This window comes from Leuciscus leuciscus (assembly GCF_965113295.1).
Source record: "Leuciscus leuciscus genome assembly, chromosome: 19".
Taxonomy (NCBI): domain Eukaryota; kingdom Metazoa; phylum Chordata; class Actinopteri; order Cypriniformes; family Leuciscidae; genus Leuciscus; species Leuciscus leuciscus.
Window position 1 is genome coordinate 6,266,327 of NC_138743.1, and position 11,928 is coordinate 6,278,254.

Below are 11,928 nucleotides of genomic sequence, written 5' to 3' on the forward strand. Positions count from 1 at the left end.
TTTAAAAGTTAAAGACCTTGCTAGATTTATGATGTTAATAATTGTGGGAATGCATATCACAGTCTTCGAAATGTGTCCATAACAACAGGGAATATTGTTTTATCAATGACACTGCTGGCACCATATGGTAACTAGCTATCAGTGTGTTACAATCACACAGCACTGTGACGTTCACCTGCCTGAGGAACATGTTTATCTTTAGTTTCGTTTCTCACAAACAGACCGCCATTCCACATTCACGACTAGCCGAGGATCACAGTCATCATCAAAATGTGGATGAGGATCCTGTTTGTGATTTGGATTATTTTTTTCGTGGATGGTAAACATATAACTAACAATGAGCAATAGGCCTACATTCGCTACAGTATTTATTTATTAATCTTTGTTTTCGTTAGTTAATAAAAATACAACTGTTTATTCTTAGTTCATGTTAGCTCATGCTGGTCCATTAAAAAAATATTACTAAAATGCAACTGCATTGGTAAGCTAGATGTTGTAAATAACATTACCTAAGATTGCTAAATGCTTTTTTATTTTTAATGTAAAGAACTGGAACCTTATTTGTAACTGAAATTGCATTTCCACCTTTCATAATAATAGCTATATCTAAATATTAGGCCTATTAAACATTTTCGGTTACACTTTATTTTAAGGTGTCATGTTACAGTGTAATTATATATTTAAGTACTGATTAATATTAATTTAGTACATGTACTTACAGGTTTGGTTGAAGTAGATTAGTTGCATGTTTACTGTTATTACTACGTTAGGCTATGTAACGTGTAACATGGGCACTGTAAAATAAAGTGTAACCACATTTTCTGATTTTTGTAACAGTATGTTTTATTTTTATTTATTTATTTTTGTCATTCACAGGAAAAGCGATTAACGAGTGTCATTTGTTTCTTCAAACTTTGGCTTCCGCTACGTGTCAGCTGTACCTGGCGTTCTTGCTTCTACGTCATGCCGCTCAACACTTCGCCAAAGCTGCCTGGAATATTTTTATCGAGCCATGTGTTAATTACATGTCGACTACCTACGATGAAGAGCGCCTATTGTACCTTTTGCCGTATTTAGGTAAAGCGGCTGTTCATTACCTGGAGGGAGTGTGTTTGCTGTGGGAGTCTTTCTCTCAGTTGCTGGCAGTCGTGTCGTCTGTGTGTGGCGCTGTCAGGCACGTCCTGCAGGGGGCGCTGTTTCTCGTCTTGTCCACGGTGCGCTGGCTGCAGCAGTGGCTGCTCTTTAAAAGCGACGTGGATGAATGGGTGAAAGAACAGAATCAACAGACAGAGCGAATAGAGAAACAAAGAAGACAAGTGGAGGAATACCTACCATTTGATCAATTGACAGGAAAATGGAGTAAAAAGGGGGGGAAAAGGTTGACAATTTCTTGAAAGGATAGATCACCAAAAAATTGCATTTCTGTCTTATTTTACTCACACTCGAGACTTGTTTTCTTCTTCTATGGGACATATTAGCAGATTTAAAATATAACCTATTTATTTACTGGATCAAACGATTCTGTGAACAAAAAAAAATCTTTCATAAGTACAGTATGTTAAGTTGGAAGTTTTGATAAACTTCTTTTAAAGGTGCTGTAAACGAATTAACTGTTGCTAACTACATTATCTTCTTAAAGGGATATTTCACCCAAAAATGTTGTCTCAAACCTGTTTGAGTTTCTTTCTTTTGTTGAACACAAAAGAAGATAATTTAAAGAATGTTGGTAACCAGTTGATGACACCCATAATGACCCATTGACCTCCATAGTATTTATTTCCCCCTACTATAGTAAATGGCTACCGTCAAATGTCTGATTGCCAACATTCTTTATAAATATCTTCTTTTGTGTTCAACGGAAGAAACTCAAACAGGTTTGGAACAACATGAAGGTGATTTTCATCTTTCGTTTTTGGGTGAACTATCCCTTTAACATATCTGTGACGATTTATGGTCGACTTTCTGACTTTTCTTAGAAGATACTTTATTTCATGTTTCTTTGTGTTGCATCAATCAACGAATGTACATAATCAAGTAATCAAGATTTTTATTACAATGATATCATACAAAAATATATGTAAAAAAAATATTTAATTAATGCAATTATTTGATTATCAAATTTAAAAACATTAAATTGCTTGATAAACATACTTAAAGATAAGAATATCTTCAAATGTATATTTTGCAGTTAAATACCATTATTGTCTGTATGATTTTCACAAAATTAAATCATATGTATTGCCATAACAGTCCAGAATTGCTGAATTTCTACATCTAGAGCTGCTACTGCAGGTTAACTCTGTGTTTGACACATATGGTACTAATACTTTTTAGCACTTCTACAATAAAAGATTTGATAGTAGCTGTAGTCCAATTCTTCTCATCACAGTCTGGCGTCTACACTGATCCGAGGGGTCCATCCATCATCTGTCATAAAGAAGAGAAAGCACAACACATTACACTACTCAACAGAGCAGCAAAACGAACGATAGTAGATCAGAACAAAAATCAATCAATAATCTTACTCAGCGTGTCCCATATTCTCTTCACTGCAGATTTATTCACTCTAAACTCATTCTGGTCGTCGCTGAGATAAAGAGAGACATGTTATTGCTATTATCTTCATTTCTGTGCTCATAAATCAATTTAAATGTCAAAGTTAATTTCTTAGATGTGTGTTGTATCTGTTTACACTGTAGTTTTGGTCACAGCAGCCATCCTGAGCAAAGCTGAGAGAACGTTCCTCTGTAGGTCAGATGATAAACCCTCGTACGCCTGAACTTCACCTGAGACAGAGACGTAACTTTACCTGAGAGACTGTAACATAATCATCAAGGTTATTTCACAAAAGTCTTCAACTGAAAATGCCCCACACCTGAAATAAGGAGCTTCATAATGAAACTGCGGATGCTGGTTGAAAACACCTTCTCTCTGAATGTCTGCGAGCTCTCTTCACACAGGTACCTAAACACCAGCTAAACACACTGATATCAGTGCTGACGTGTTCAACATCATCTTACTCACCAATCGACATGGTGAACTTGCCTGGACAATTGTATAGATGATTACAGTCACCTGGTAACTCTCAATAAAAGGCTGCAGAATGGCTCTGAGGAAGACGATGGTTTCCTGGCCGTCATCTCTCACATGGACCTCTCCACCAGAGCGGCCGATCACACCGGACTGCTGTAGCAAAAAGCAGCCCTCCTCATAGTCCTGAGAGAGAGGCAGATGTTTAGATGGATGTCCTGTTGTTCAACAGCTTCGTTTAGACCATCAGACTCACCTGAACCACTTGACCAGGAATGAAGACAAACTCATTGGAAAAGAGCTCCAGAAGGAACTTAAAATGATGAAAGACGTCGTCTGGAAAGGAAACAAAAATGGTTAAGGATCAGTTTAGCTAAAAAATAACAATTCATCATTTATTCACCCTCATGTCGTTCCAAACCTGATTTCTTTCTTGCGTGGAACACAAAACATTAGTAGAATGTACATGCTGCTTTTTTCACAGTAAAAGTTAATGGGAGATCCAGAAAATGGCACAAAAAGTGCCATAAAAGTCACTTAAAGGTACAATATGCAAGAATTTTTGCCGCTAGAGGGCGCTACATTCCAAACAACAACAACGGCGTAGCTTGATGACGATGTGAAGGAGCGTGGAATGATGGGAACTGTCGTTTTAAACTCCACCGTGGATGTAAATCAGTGAGACGGGAATCGAAAAATCATGTTCATGGATGAGGCTAAGTTCTATTTTTTACAAATGTTGCGTTTAATGACATGCTTTTTGTGGCGAGGGGGGCGTGGTTCAGCGCGGTCTGTGATGGGAGAGAAAAGAGACGAGCAAGTAGGTCAAGCGCAAATGCACCTGTGTCTTATTGCAGTGATCGGCGTGGAGAGACCGCTTATAAGCCGCGCGCTGGAACGAGAGAGAGACTGGAGAGAAAATTGGACGCAGAGGAAGAAAACCGGTGGATCCGAGCTCTCATTTTTGAACTGTTTTGTGCCGTCGCGGTCGCCACAGTGAATGCGCGTTGTGCGCGGCTTTTGTTTGTTTTGCTTTATTTTAATAAAGTACGAGTCCCAGTCACAACGACCCGTCTTCTTCCTTCCTGACTCTTAAACCTGGCCTTGAGATTTTGGGATATTTTAATGCAAAATTCTTACATATTGTACCTTTAAACAGGAAGACAGGTTGGGACATATCGATCAGCTCCTCCCCAATATCACAGCTCGTCCAGAGCCGTTGAGCTCAGCAAAGCCGCATCCGACAGCTCTACAGTCTAATAGATTACCATTTTAGATTTAATATGAAACTGTTACTAAAGCAAAATAGTGAACATAGTCATGCTGAGGATGTGTAGTCTGAAAAGTGTGTAATTTTTGTTGGTGCATGGCATCGATGATGTCTCTTCTACTTGACAGTGCTGTTTCTAATGTCTTAACCGTTTCTCCTCCTGATCTCCTCCATCACTTTAAAATAGTGCATTCTGTGAAACCAGACTTCATTCGCCCCGAAGCCGGAAAGCATATTTACACTGTCTGAATTGTATAAATATATTGCACCATATTTGCCATTCACCATGTAGAAAATAGTAAACAAGTGAACAAGTAACCAATTTCAGCTGCAGTTTCAGCGTCTATTTATAGTGTAGGGCCGGGACGATTCTAGAGAGCATTTGATTGGACAGAAAATCTGATAAGAAGCTGAAGTGCAGAGTGATGTCATCAAAACATTTGATCCATATTGGCGGAAGTGAGAGACTGTAAGTTTTGAACGCTTTTATCTTCTAAATGTACATTTTGTCAATGTTTTGGAGCACACTAACTTATAGATAACTTTAAGGCTAACATATTAATACTAAAAGCCAAAAAAACGTACATTTTAATTGCATGGGGACTTTAAGTATAGTTTATTCACTGAAAATCATCCCTTACAAGTTTGCATAGTAATATGAAATACATTTATGGTGCTTTTTTCCCCCATACATTTTAAAGTTTAAAGTTTGAAATCAGTTCTTGGAAATTCCTTAAAATATCAATGTTCCACAGAAGAATTTTTTTTTGCAGTGAATAACATGAGGGTGAGTAAAACCTATGAGAACTTCCTGTGATACTCTTATAGGCTGCGTTCCAGTCCAAAATTGTCAAGCCCTTCACTAGCTAACTTCCCTCCGTCTCGTTCACTCGGATGTACATCATCGCTTATGTTGCACGAGTGCCCACTACTGGCGGAACCTTTGCAATAGCCCTTGATCACTTAGAATCCACTATGGGGTTGATTTCTTATACATTTTTTCCCTTACGAAATTGTTTAATGCAGCATTCTATATGTATATAGGTGGTGTTTGAGTTGTTTAATTTTTTTTTTTCAATAATTCATATATCATAGAGTTAGAGGTGGTAGAGGGGTAAATTATACGCAATATGCGTTGACGTGTTGCATTGTGGTATATGGAGCTGCCTGAAATGTACATATGAAGTAGACTTAAGCGATGGTCTGTCCATATAAACTTCCCTCGTCCACTTCACGAAGTGGAACGCACTTCAAAATGGCGGCAGGGATTCCCCTGAGGGGAAGTGCTTAGGGAAGTTTGCAAGTGCGTGTCTAAAAGTGGACCGGAACGCAGCCAGACTACTCACCTGTCCTGCTGCTTACAGCTGTTGTGATTGCAACTGCCACTATAGCTGGCCGTGTGAATACATGCAGTGCTTGATTCCTGTAGGAGGCGCACATGAGCACAGCAGCAGCACGTCTGAACACGCCCTCCTCTTGACTGACAGGTCCTGGACCCGCCTCCTCCACTAAATAGACACGCCCCCTCTCACAGCGCACTACTGAGTGATGCAGGGTCAAGCTCGATGACATCACTTCAGAATCCAAAACATGCTCTACAAAACAAAAAGAGGGGGAGAATGGTATGTTTTTCCACTACACAGTTGCTAGGGTGTTGCAGGGAGGTCAAGTCTGAAGTTTCCAAACTTTTCCATTAAAAATATCACAATAAAATCATTATTTTTTGCTATGAAGAAGTTATTAATGTAAGTAACAGGGCTTAAACAAGCATCTTTTCTTTCCTCAAGACTCAACACACAAATTTAAGAACTTCTATCCTGTTTATCCTGTGTGATTGCCATAGGAACAGCCCTGAATGGGGGTTTTGTTTTGTTTTTGTTGATCCCAGTCACATGTTTGGCTTTAGTCCCAGAATTAAAGAACCATCCCAAGTTGTTCACAATACCTAGAACGCTAAACTAGTAAGAGAACCTTGGAAAGATACAGAAGTACAGAGCTCAAACTATATTGTGTGAGTGTTTTCTCTATGGAAAGCATTTGCTGTTGATTTTAAGGCAAAAAATAATCAAATTGTCCCAAAATTGAGTTTAGAGCAACGTACTTACTGTACCATTGAAGTATATGGGGCATTCCAGAGGGTATATTGTTGTCTTCCATACAAATATGTGTGTTTTTGTGATGTAAAGTTGTCTAAACTATGCTTTTAGTATTGGGACAACTGTTTAAAACAGATGAAGTTCTGGTTATCTGCTACCCTGAACTTTGCAGAAAGTTTTCAAACATTTCTGTTATTTGCAGAAATAACTGCACTAACATGGCCAGAACAGGAGATGAAATATGAAATATAATTTTGCAGCACACTAGTCTCACATGTTTATGTTTAATAAACATCGATCTTCCTTTAAAGGAGCTGATTGTATGTTCTATTCAGGTTTTATTTATTGAATGTCATCTCTACAGGTATCCTTACTGGGCCATCTGATGTGGGCTCCAAACTGCAGGGCGATTCTCCTCAGCCAGAGGGTTTTGTTGGTCAGCAGGTCCAAATCAATGCCCTGGAGGTTCTGGAGGAGAACCACGACCATCAGGTTCCAGGCGCTCAGTACCGCATTTCTCTCCTGCAAACGGATGATCATGTGGGCTAGATCAGATACAAACTCCTGTGTCTCCTTATTGGGCTTCATGGGCAGGTCTCTGTTAATGAGACAGAAGAAAAAAAAGAGTGAAGTGAAGTACTGTATATCCCACAATGCAATGCAGTCCACTTGACCTTGCAATTACACTGTGTAATAGCTGAATAGCAACCATGATTTTTTAAATCATATTATTTCACAAGACTGCCAAAAGGTGTCAGCCGTTAAGCGACTGAACGCCAGTGGGCGGGGCCAGTGGTGTGATGATGTATAGCTATTCGTGTCTTGCTCTGGAGGCGGGCATATGCAAATGCATTTGCCTGTGTGATGTCACAGATTACACAATATCTAAACAAGCTGTTTTTGGAGCTTGATTAAATAAATGAGGAAAGAGGAGAACATTTTAAGCTATGAAACTTGCAGGAAGTTTTAATGAAACAAAGACCTCTTATATGTCAAATACAAAAGGAAAAATTTGATTCCTCATGATCTCTTTTAATAATTTATCACAGCATAATGCAGACTATTTCACATATTATTATTTTTTTAAATTGTCACGTGTGTATATATTACCTGGGTACCAGATTGTACTGCCTGCGGTTTATCTTTCCTTTGACCAGGTCTCTAACAGACACAGGGTTTCCAAAGCACACATGCATGCAGCCGTAATCCTCCTTCAGAACCGTCCTGGCCTTCAGCAAACCCTGCAGATCACAGCAAGAGCTCAGCACCAAGTTCATTCCTTCATATTTTGAAATGCATGAGACTTCGGTTCGCTTTAATAGCTATACCCCTGTGGTCTCTCTTGGTTTAGGCACACCCAACAGCTCATGAGCGAGAAGCGACTCCTCCAACACACGCTCGTAACTGATGCTGATGGGGACCAGACTGATGTCAAACACCTCTCCTTTAAAAAAGGGCTCCAACACCATGTGCATCATTCCTGTGAGGATGCAAACAGAACTCAGGGACCAAGAACATAAAGAGCCTCACATTTCCATCTTACTGTCTTAAATGTAATCTTACCCAGTTTTGGTGTGAGAGATTTCAGCGTTCTACTGCGTAATCCTTCAACATAAAACTCTAATGGAGCATAACCTGTCTGCAGAAAAACTGCTACTGTGAGTATCAGTGCTAACAAATACACTACCATTCAAAAGCCTGGGGTTCAGTAAGATATATTTTATCTTTTATCCAGCAAGGATGCATTCAATTGATGAAAAGTGACTGTAAAGACAATAAAGATGCTGTTCTTTCGAACTTTCTAGTCATCAAAGAATCCTGGAAAAATGTATCCTGGTATCCTATATATAAATATATATATACTGTATATATATCACGCAGCACAACGGTTTTCAACATTGATGATATTAAGAAATGTTTCTTGAGCATCAAATCAACATATTAGAATGATTTCTGAAGGATCATGTGAGACTGAAGACTGGAGTAATGATGCTGAAAATGCAGCTTTGATCACAGCAATAAATTACATTTTAAAATATATTCAAATATAAAACAGTTCTATTAAGGTTAAATAATATTTCACATTATTACTGTTTATACTGTATTTTTGGTTCAAATAAATTCAGCCTTGTTGAGCAAAAGAGAAATCTTACCGACCCTAAACTTTTGAATGGTTGTGTACAATCATTTCCTTAAAAAAAAAGAAATAATAAAGCATGCACTAAATTCTCACCCGCACAATCGTTCTGACATACTCAGACAGCACCGCCCAGTACAGCTTGTCTGAGCCAATGGCACGACGGATAAAGAACGCGCCTGACCGTCGAAAGATCTCACCAATCAGCTTCATCCCCATCAGAGCTGTTAGAGAAATAAAGGTGGAGATTTGGAAGAAGGTGAGTAGAGAAATATTTTACTACCACAGCCTGAATACAAGTTCTTAAATCCATCTTTAATGATGCACTAAGCAGATTTGTGTTTATGTTTTGACATGACAGCATTTAGTGGCCACTGTGAGGGGATGCCCACCTTACAGCTTTAGTCATTTCAAACATTTGTCTAAAGTGTTGGGGGCATTACTTGGTGCACCTTTAAAATTAAAAAAATACATGATGTGACTGTGAGATTTGGCCACCAACAACTACAACAAAAATCTGTAGATACTTGCGAATTCCGGCTGCAATGACGGGGAGAGAGAGGTCATAAGTGAACATGATGTAGGACAGAACAAGGAAGTCCATGTAGCTCCTGTGATTGGGCATTAGGATGACGGGATGCTCCTGAATGGCCTGCTGGAGCTAAATGATAACAGAATTTACATATCTTAGTGAAGCATTCCTTTAAAAAAAATTAAATTCATTTTTAATGAATGGAAAGGACAGGAAAACACTAACACGTGTGAGTCCATCCTCGTTGACATGTATAGAGCTGAACACGCTTTTAAAAACTTTGGTCATTGCGAAGCCCAGCAGTCGAATGAATCCCAGCTGAAGGTTTTGACTCATCTCGTCCAGTAACGCAGACGCTTCCTCTAGAACTGCCTCACGCGGCTCATTGCACTCAACCACGATCTATGAGTGTGAGCAAGAAACAGTGAACAAAAACTGCTATGACATCTTAACTACTGTATCTCACTCTTTCTCTCTCACCTCCTGTATGACGTAGCTCAGGTGCTGGGATTCAAGCACCGTCCTGCTGAGAGCGGCAGCTGAAATGGGTGTGGCTCCACGGTATGGCTGAGGGTTGAAGGTCCGCAAGGCGTGGCTTAAGTCATTGCTCCGCCTCCTCTCCTCCAAAATGTCAAAGAAGCCATCAGGTTCTGCACTCAGTGCCTCAGCACTCTAATACACACAATATTGCTTGTTCAATCAACAAGAAAGCTAAATATTGTATTTATATATTGTATATTGTATGTTGGTTACATTTAGGTTATGTGCAGTTTACGTACTTGAACGGATACAAATATTAACATTAATTTGATAAAAATGACCTAAATGGTAGTAAATTGACTCGAAACATCAAGTTTATGAAATTTATGAACAATATTTTATATAAAACATAGCCTATATTTAATAAAACATGTTGAACTCAAAAATTACAAGAACATCAAAGCCATAAATCTAAACAAGTTGTGTTCCAAATTTGAGGTTGATATCTCAAAAAATACGTTTTTAGTAAGATTTTGTTTGGGCCAGTACCACATTTTCCCCATTAGATGCCAGCAAAGCTCCAGCAAAGCAAACACACAGTGGATGGATTTATGATTTGCAGAGTTTTTTTCCACACACACATCAGGTTTACTATCTTTGTGGGGACTCCATAGACATAATGGTTTTATACTGTACAAACTGTATATTCTCTCCCCTTACACTAACCCTACCCCTAAACCTACCCATCACAGAAAACTGCATTTTTACATTTTCAACAAAAAAACGAATCAAAAAATCATTCTGTATGATTTATATTCATGAGGACCTCAATTTAGGTCCCCAAGGTGACACTAGTCCCCACGAGTCAGTGTGTATCTAGGTTTCAATGGGGACATTAAGGTCCTAAGTGTAGCTATTTTTGTGTACCTAGTATACATTTGATTAATTTATTAAGATTTATTAAACGAAATTGGGGATAAATAGTAACATTTCCAATAAAAATACACACGTGTGCCCAAATGTATGCAGTTGGCAATTGGCATTAACACAGGCAAAATTATCTGAAAAAAAAACCTAAAGTGTACATATAAGGACGCACAGGGGTAAAACAAAACAAAACAAATACAATTGTGATAATTCTCATTATTTTAACTTTGTGAATGGGCTCATGAGACACGAGCTTATAAAAATAAACCGTTAAACTGACTTGAGCAGCGCGAACGATACAACAATATAACAATAACCTATAACAATATAACAATATAATAACCTATAACAATATAATAACCTATAACAATATAACAATATAATAACCTATAACAATATAATAACCTATAACAATATAACAATATAATAACCTATAACAATATAAAAATATAATAACCTATAACAATATAAAAATATCTTCTAAAAGCTGATAAAAGATTTAACTAAGTTAAATGATTTATTTTCAATTGAGGTGAATTATTTTGAAGAAGCGCGTCCTGCGTAATTTTGCTAAGTCTTTAACGTTTATTGTGTTGTTTTGTTGCTCGTTTTCCGTGTCTTTCAATAAAGAAACCGAAACAAAAAGCCTTGTCACACCGAGTTCATACAGCCACAAAAACAGCATTAGATGGCCATTATAATCACCGAAGAGTAACGGTAACGTTACACTCCAAGCGTTCCTCGTTGATTATGAGTGAGAGCGATATAGTTTTGTTTTGTTGCGTTATGTCGCTCTCAGTGTGTACACGGTATTATAATGCACGTCCAGACCAAATAAATATACAAACATAACTTAACAACAGACATATCATGTTCATACCAAGCGCTCCATGTCCCACGCAGAAGCAGGTGTTCTTCTCCCCCTCCTCTGACATCAGAGTCAGTCACTGAACCCACAGTCCGACACTCGGACCGGAGCCCAGAGCCAATGAGCGCGCGCACCGCGGGAACGCCTCTGTCGCGTGACCTGTCACCCCCAATAATCTCCAATCTCTCAAAGATAATCAGTTTTTTATTACACAAATGAACGAACTAATACAATGAACATTATTTTTTATAAAAGATTTGAATGAATGTATGGAAGTTTTTTCCTAACAAAATTAAAATTCAAGTGCTTAGAAATATAAAATAATTATTCAAAGTCTCAAAACATCTGCTCAAATGTTAAATCAAATGCTGAACTTATTAAATAATAAATCAAACTCTCAATATGGCCGCTCAATTGATAAATCAAATGCTCAAATGCAATTTTATTTCCTCATGCGGGAAAGCATGAACTGTATAAAAAATCGAATTAAAACTCATTTTAATGTTAATTTTGTTAGGAAAAAAACTTCCATATGAATGAATGAATGAATGAATGCTATTTTATTATTGATGAGCTTTAGGCAAGGCA

At 38.1% G+C, this 11,928-nt stretch overlaps 1 protein-coding gene and 1 long non-coding RNA gene across 2 annotated transcripts; one reads left to right on the top strand and one right to left on the bottom strand.

The window, feature by feature from the left end:
• The first annotated feature begins 212 nt into the window (after nucleotides 1-212).
• On the top strand, nucleotides 213-2,362 carry LOC309482640. The gene is made up of 2 exons (XR_014200338.1): nucleotides 213-319; nucleotides 877-2,362. It is a non-coding gene; the product is annotated as an uncharacterized lncRNA (long non-coding RNA).
• On the bottom strand, nucleotides 2,031-11,496 carry gnpat2 (glyceronephosphate O-acyltransferase 2). The gene is made up of 16 exons (XM_082148057.1): nucleotides 11,353-11,496; nucleotides 9,546-9,737; nucleotides 9,291-9,467; nucleotides 9,065-9,194; nucleotides 8,630-8,757; nucleotides 7,960-8,035; nucleotides 7,725-7,876; nucleotides 7,507-7,637; nucleotides 6,771-6,994; nucleotides 5,647-5,895; nucleotides 3,287-3,366; nucleotides 3,076-3,216; nucleotides 2,876-2,975; nucleotides 2,693-2,786; nucleotides 2,526-2,587; nucleotides 2,031-2,427 (listed from the first exon to the last, which is right to left on the bottom strand). Exons 1-16 carry the CDS (start codon nucleotides 11,362-11,364, stop codon nucleotides 2,384-2,386), a joined length of 1,992 nt encoding a protein of 663 aa, XP_082004183.1. The 5' UTR covers nucleotides 11,365-11,496; the 3' UTR covers nucleotides 2,031-2,383.
• Nucleotides 11,497-11,928: the final 432 nt, after the last annotated feature.

Excerpts from the sequence above, each read along its gene's own strand:
- gnpat2 (XM_082148057.1), bottom strand. Across the intron at positions 7,638-7,724 it reads AACCAAGAGAGACCACAGGG|GGTTTGCTGAAGGCCAGGAC; the intron begins GTATAGCTATTA and ends TGTGATCTGCAG. Across the intron at positions 3,367-5,646 it reads AGCTGTAAGCAGCAGGACAG|ACGACGTCTTTCATCATTTT; the intron begins GTGAGTAGTCTG and ends TTTCCTTTCCAG.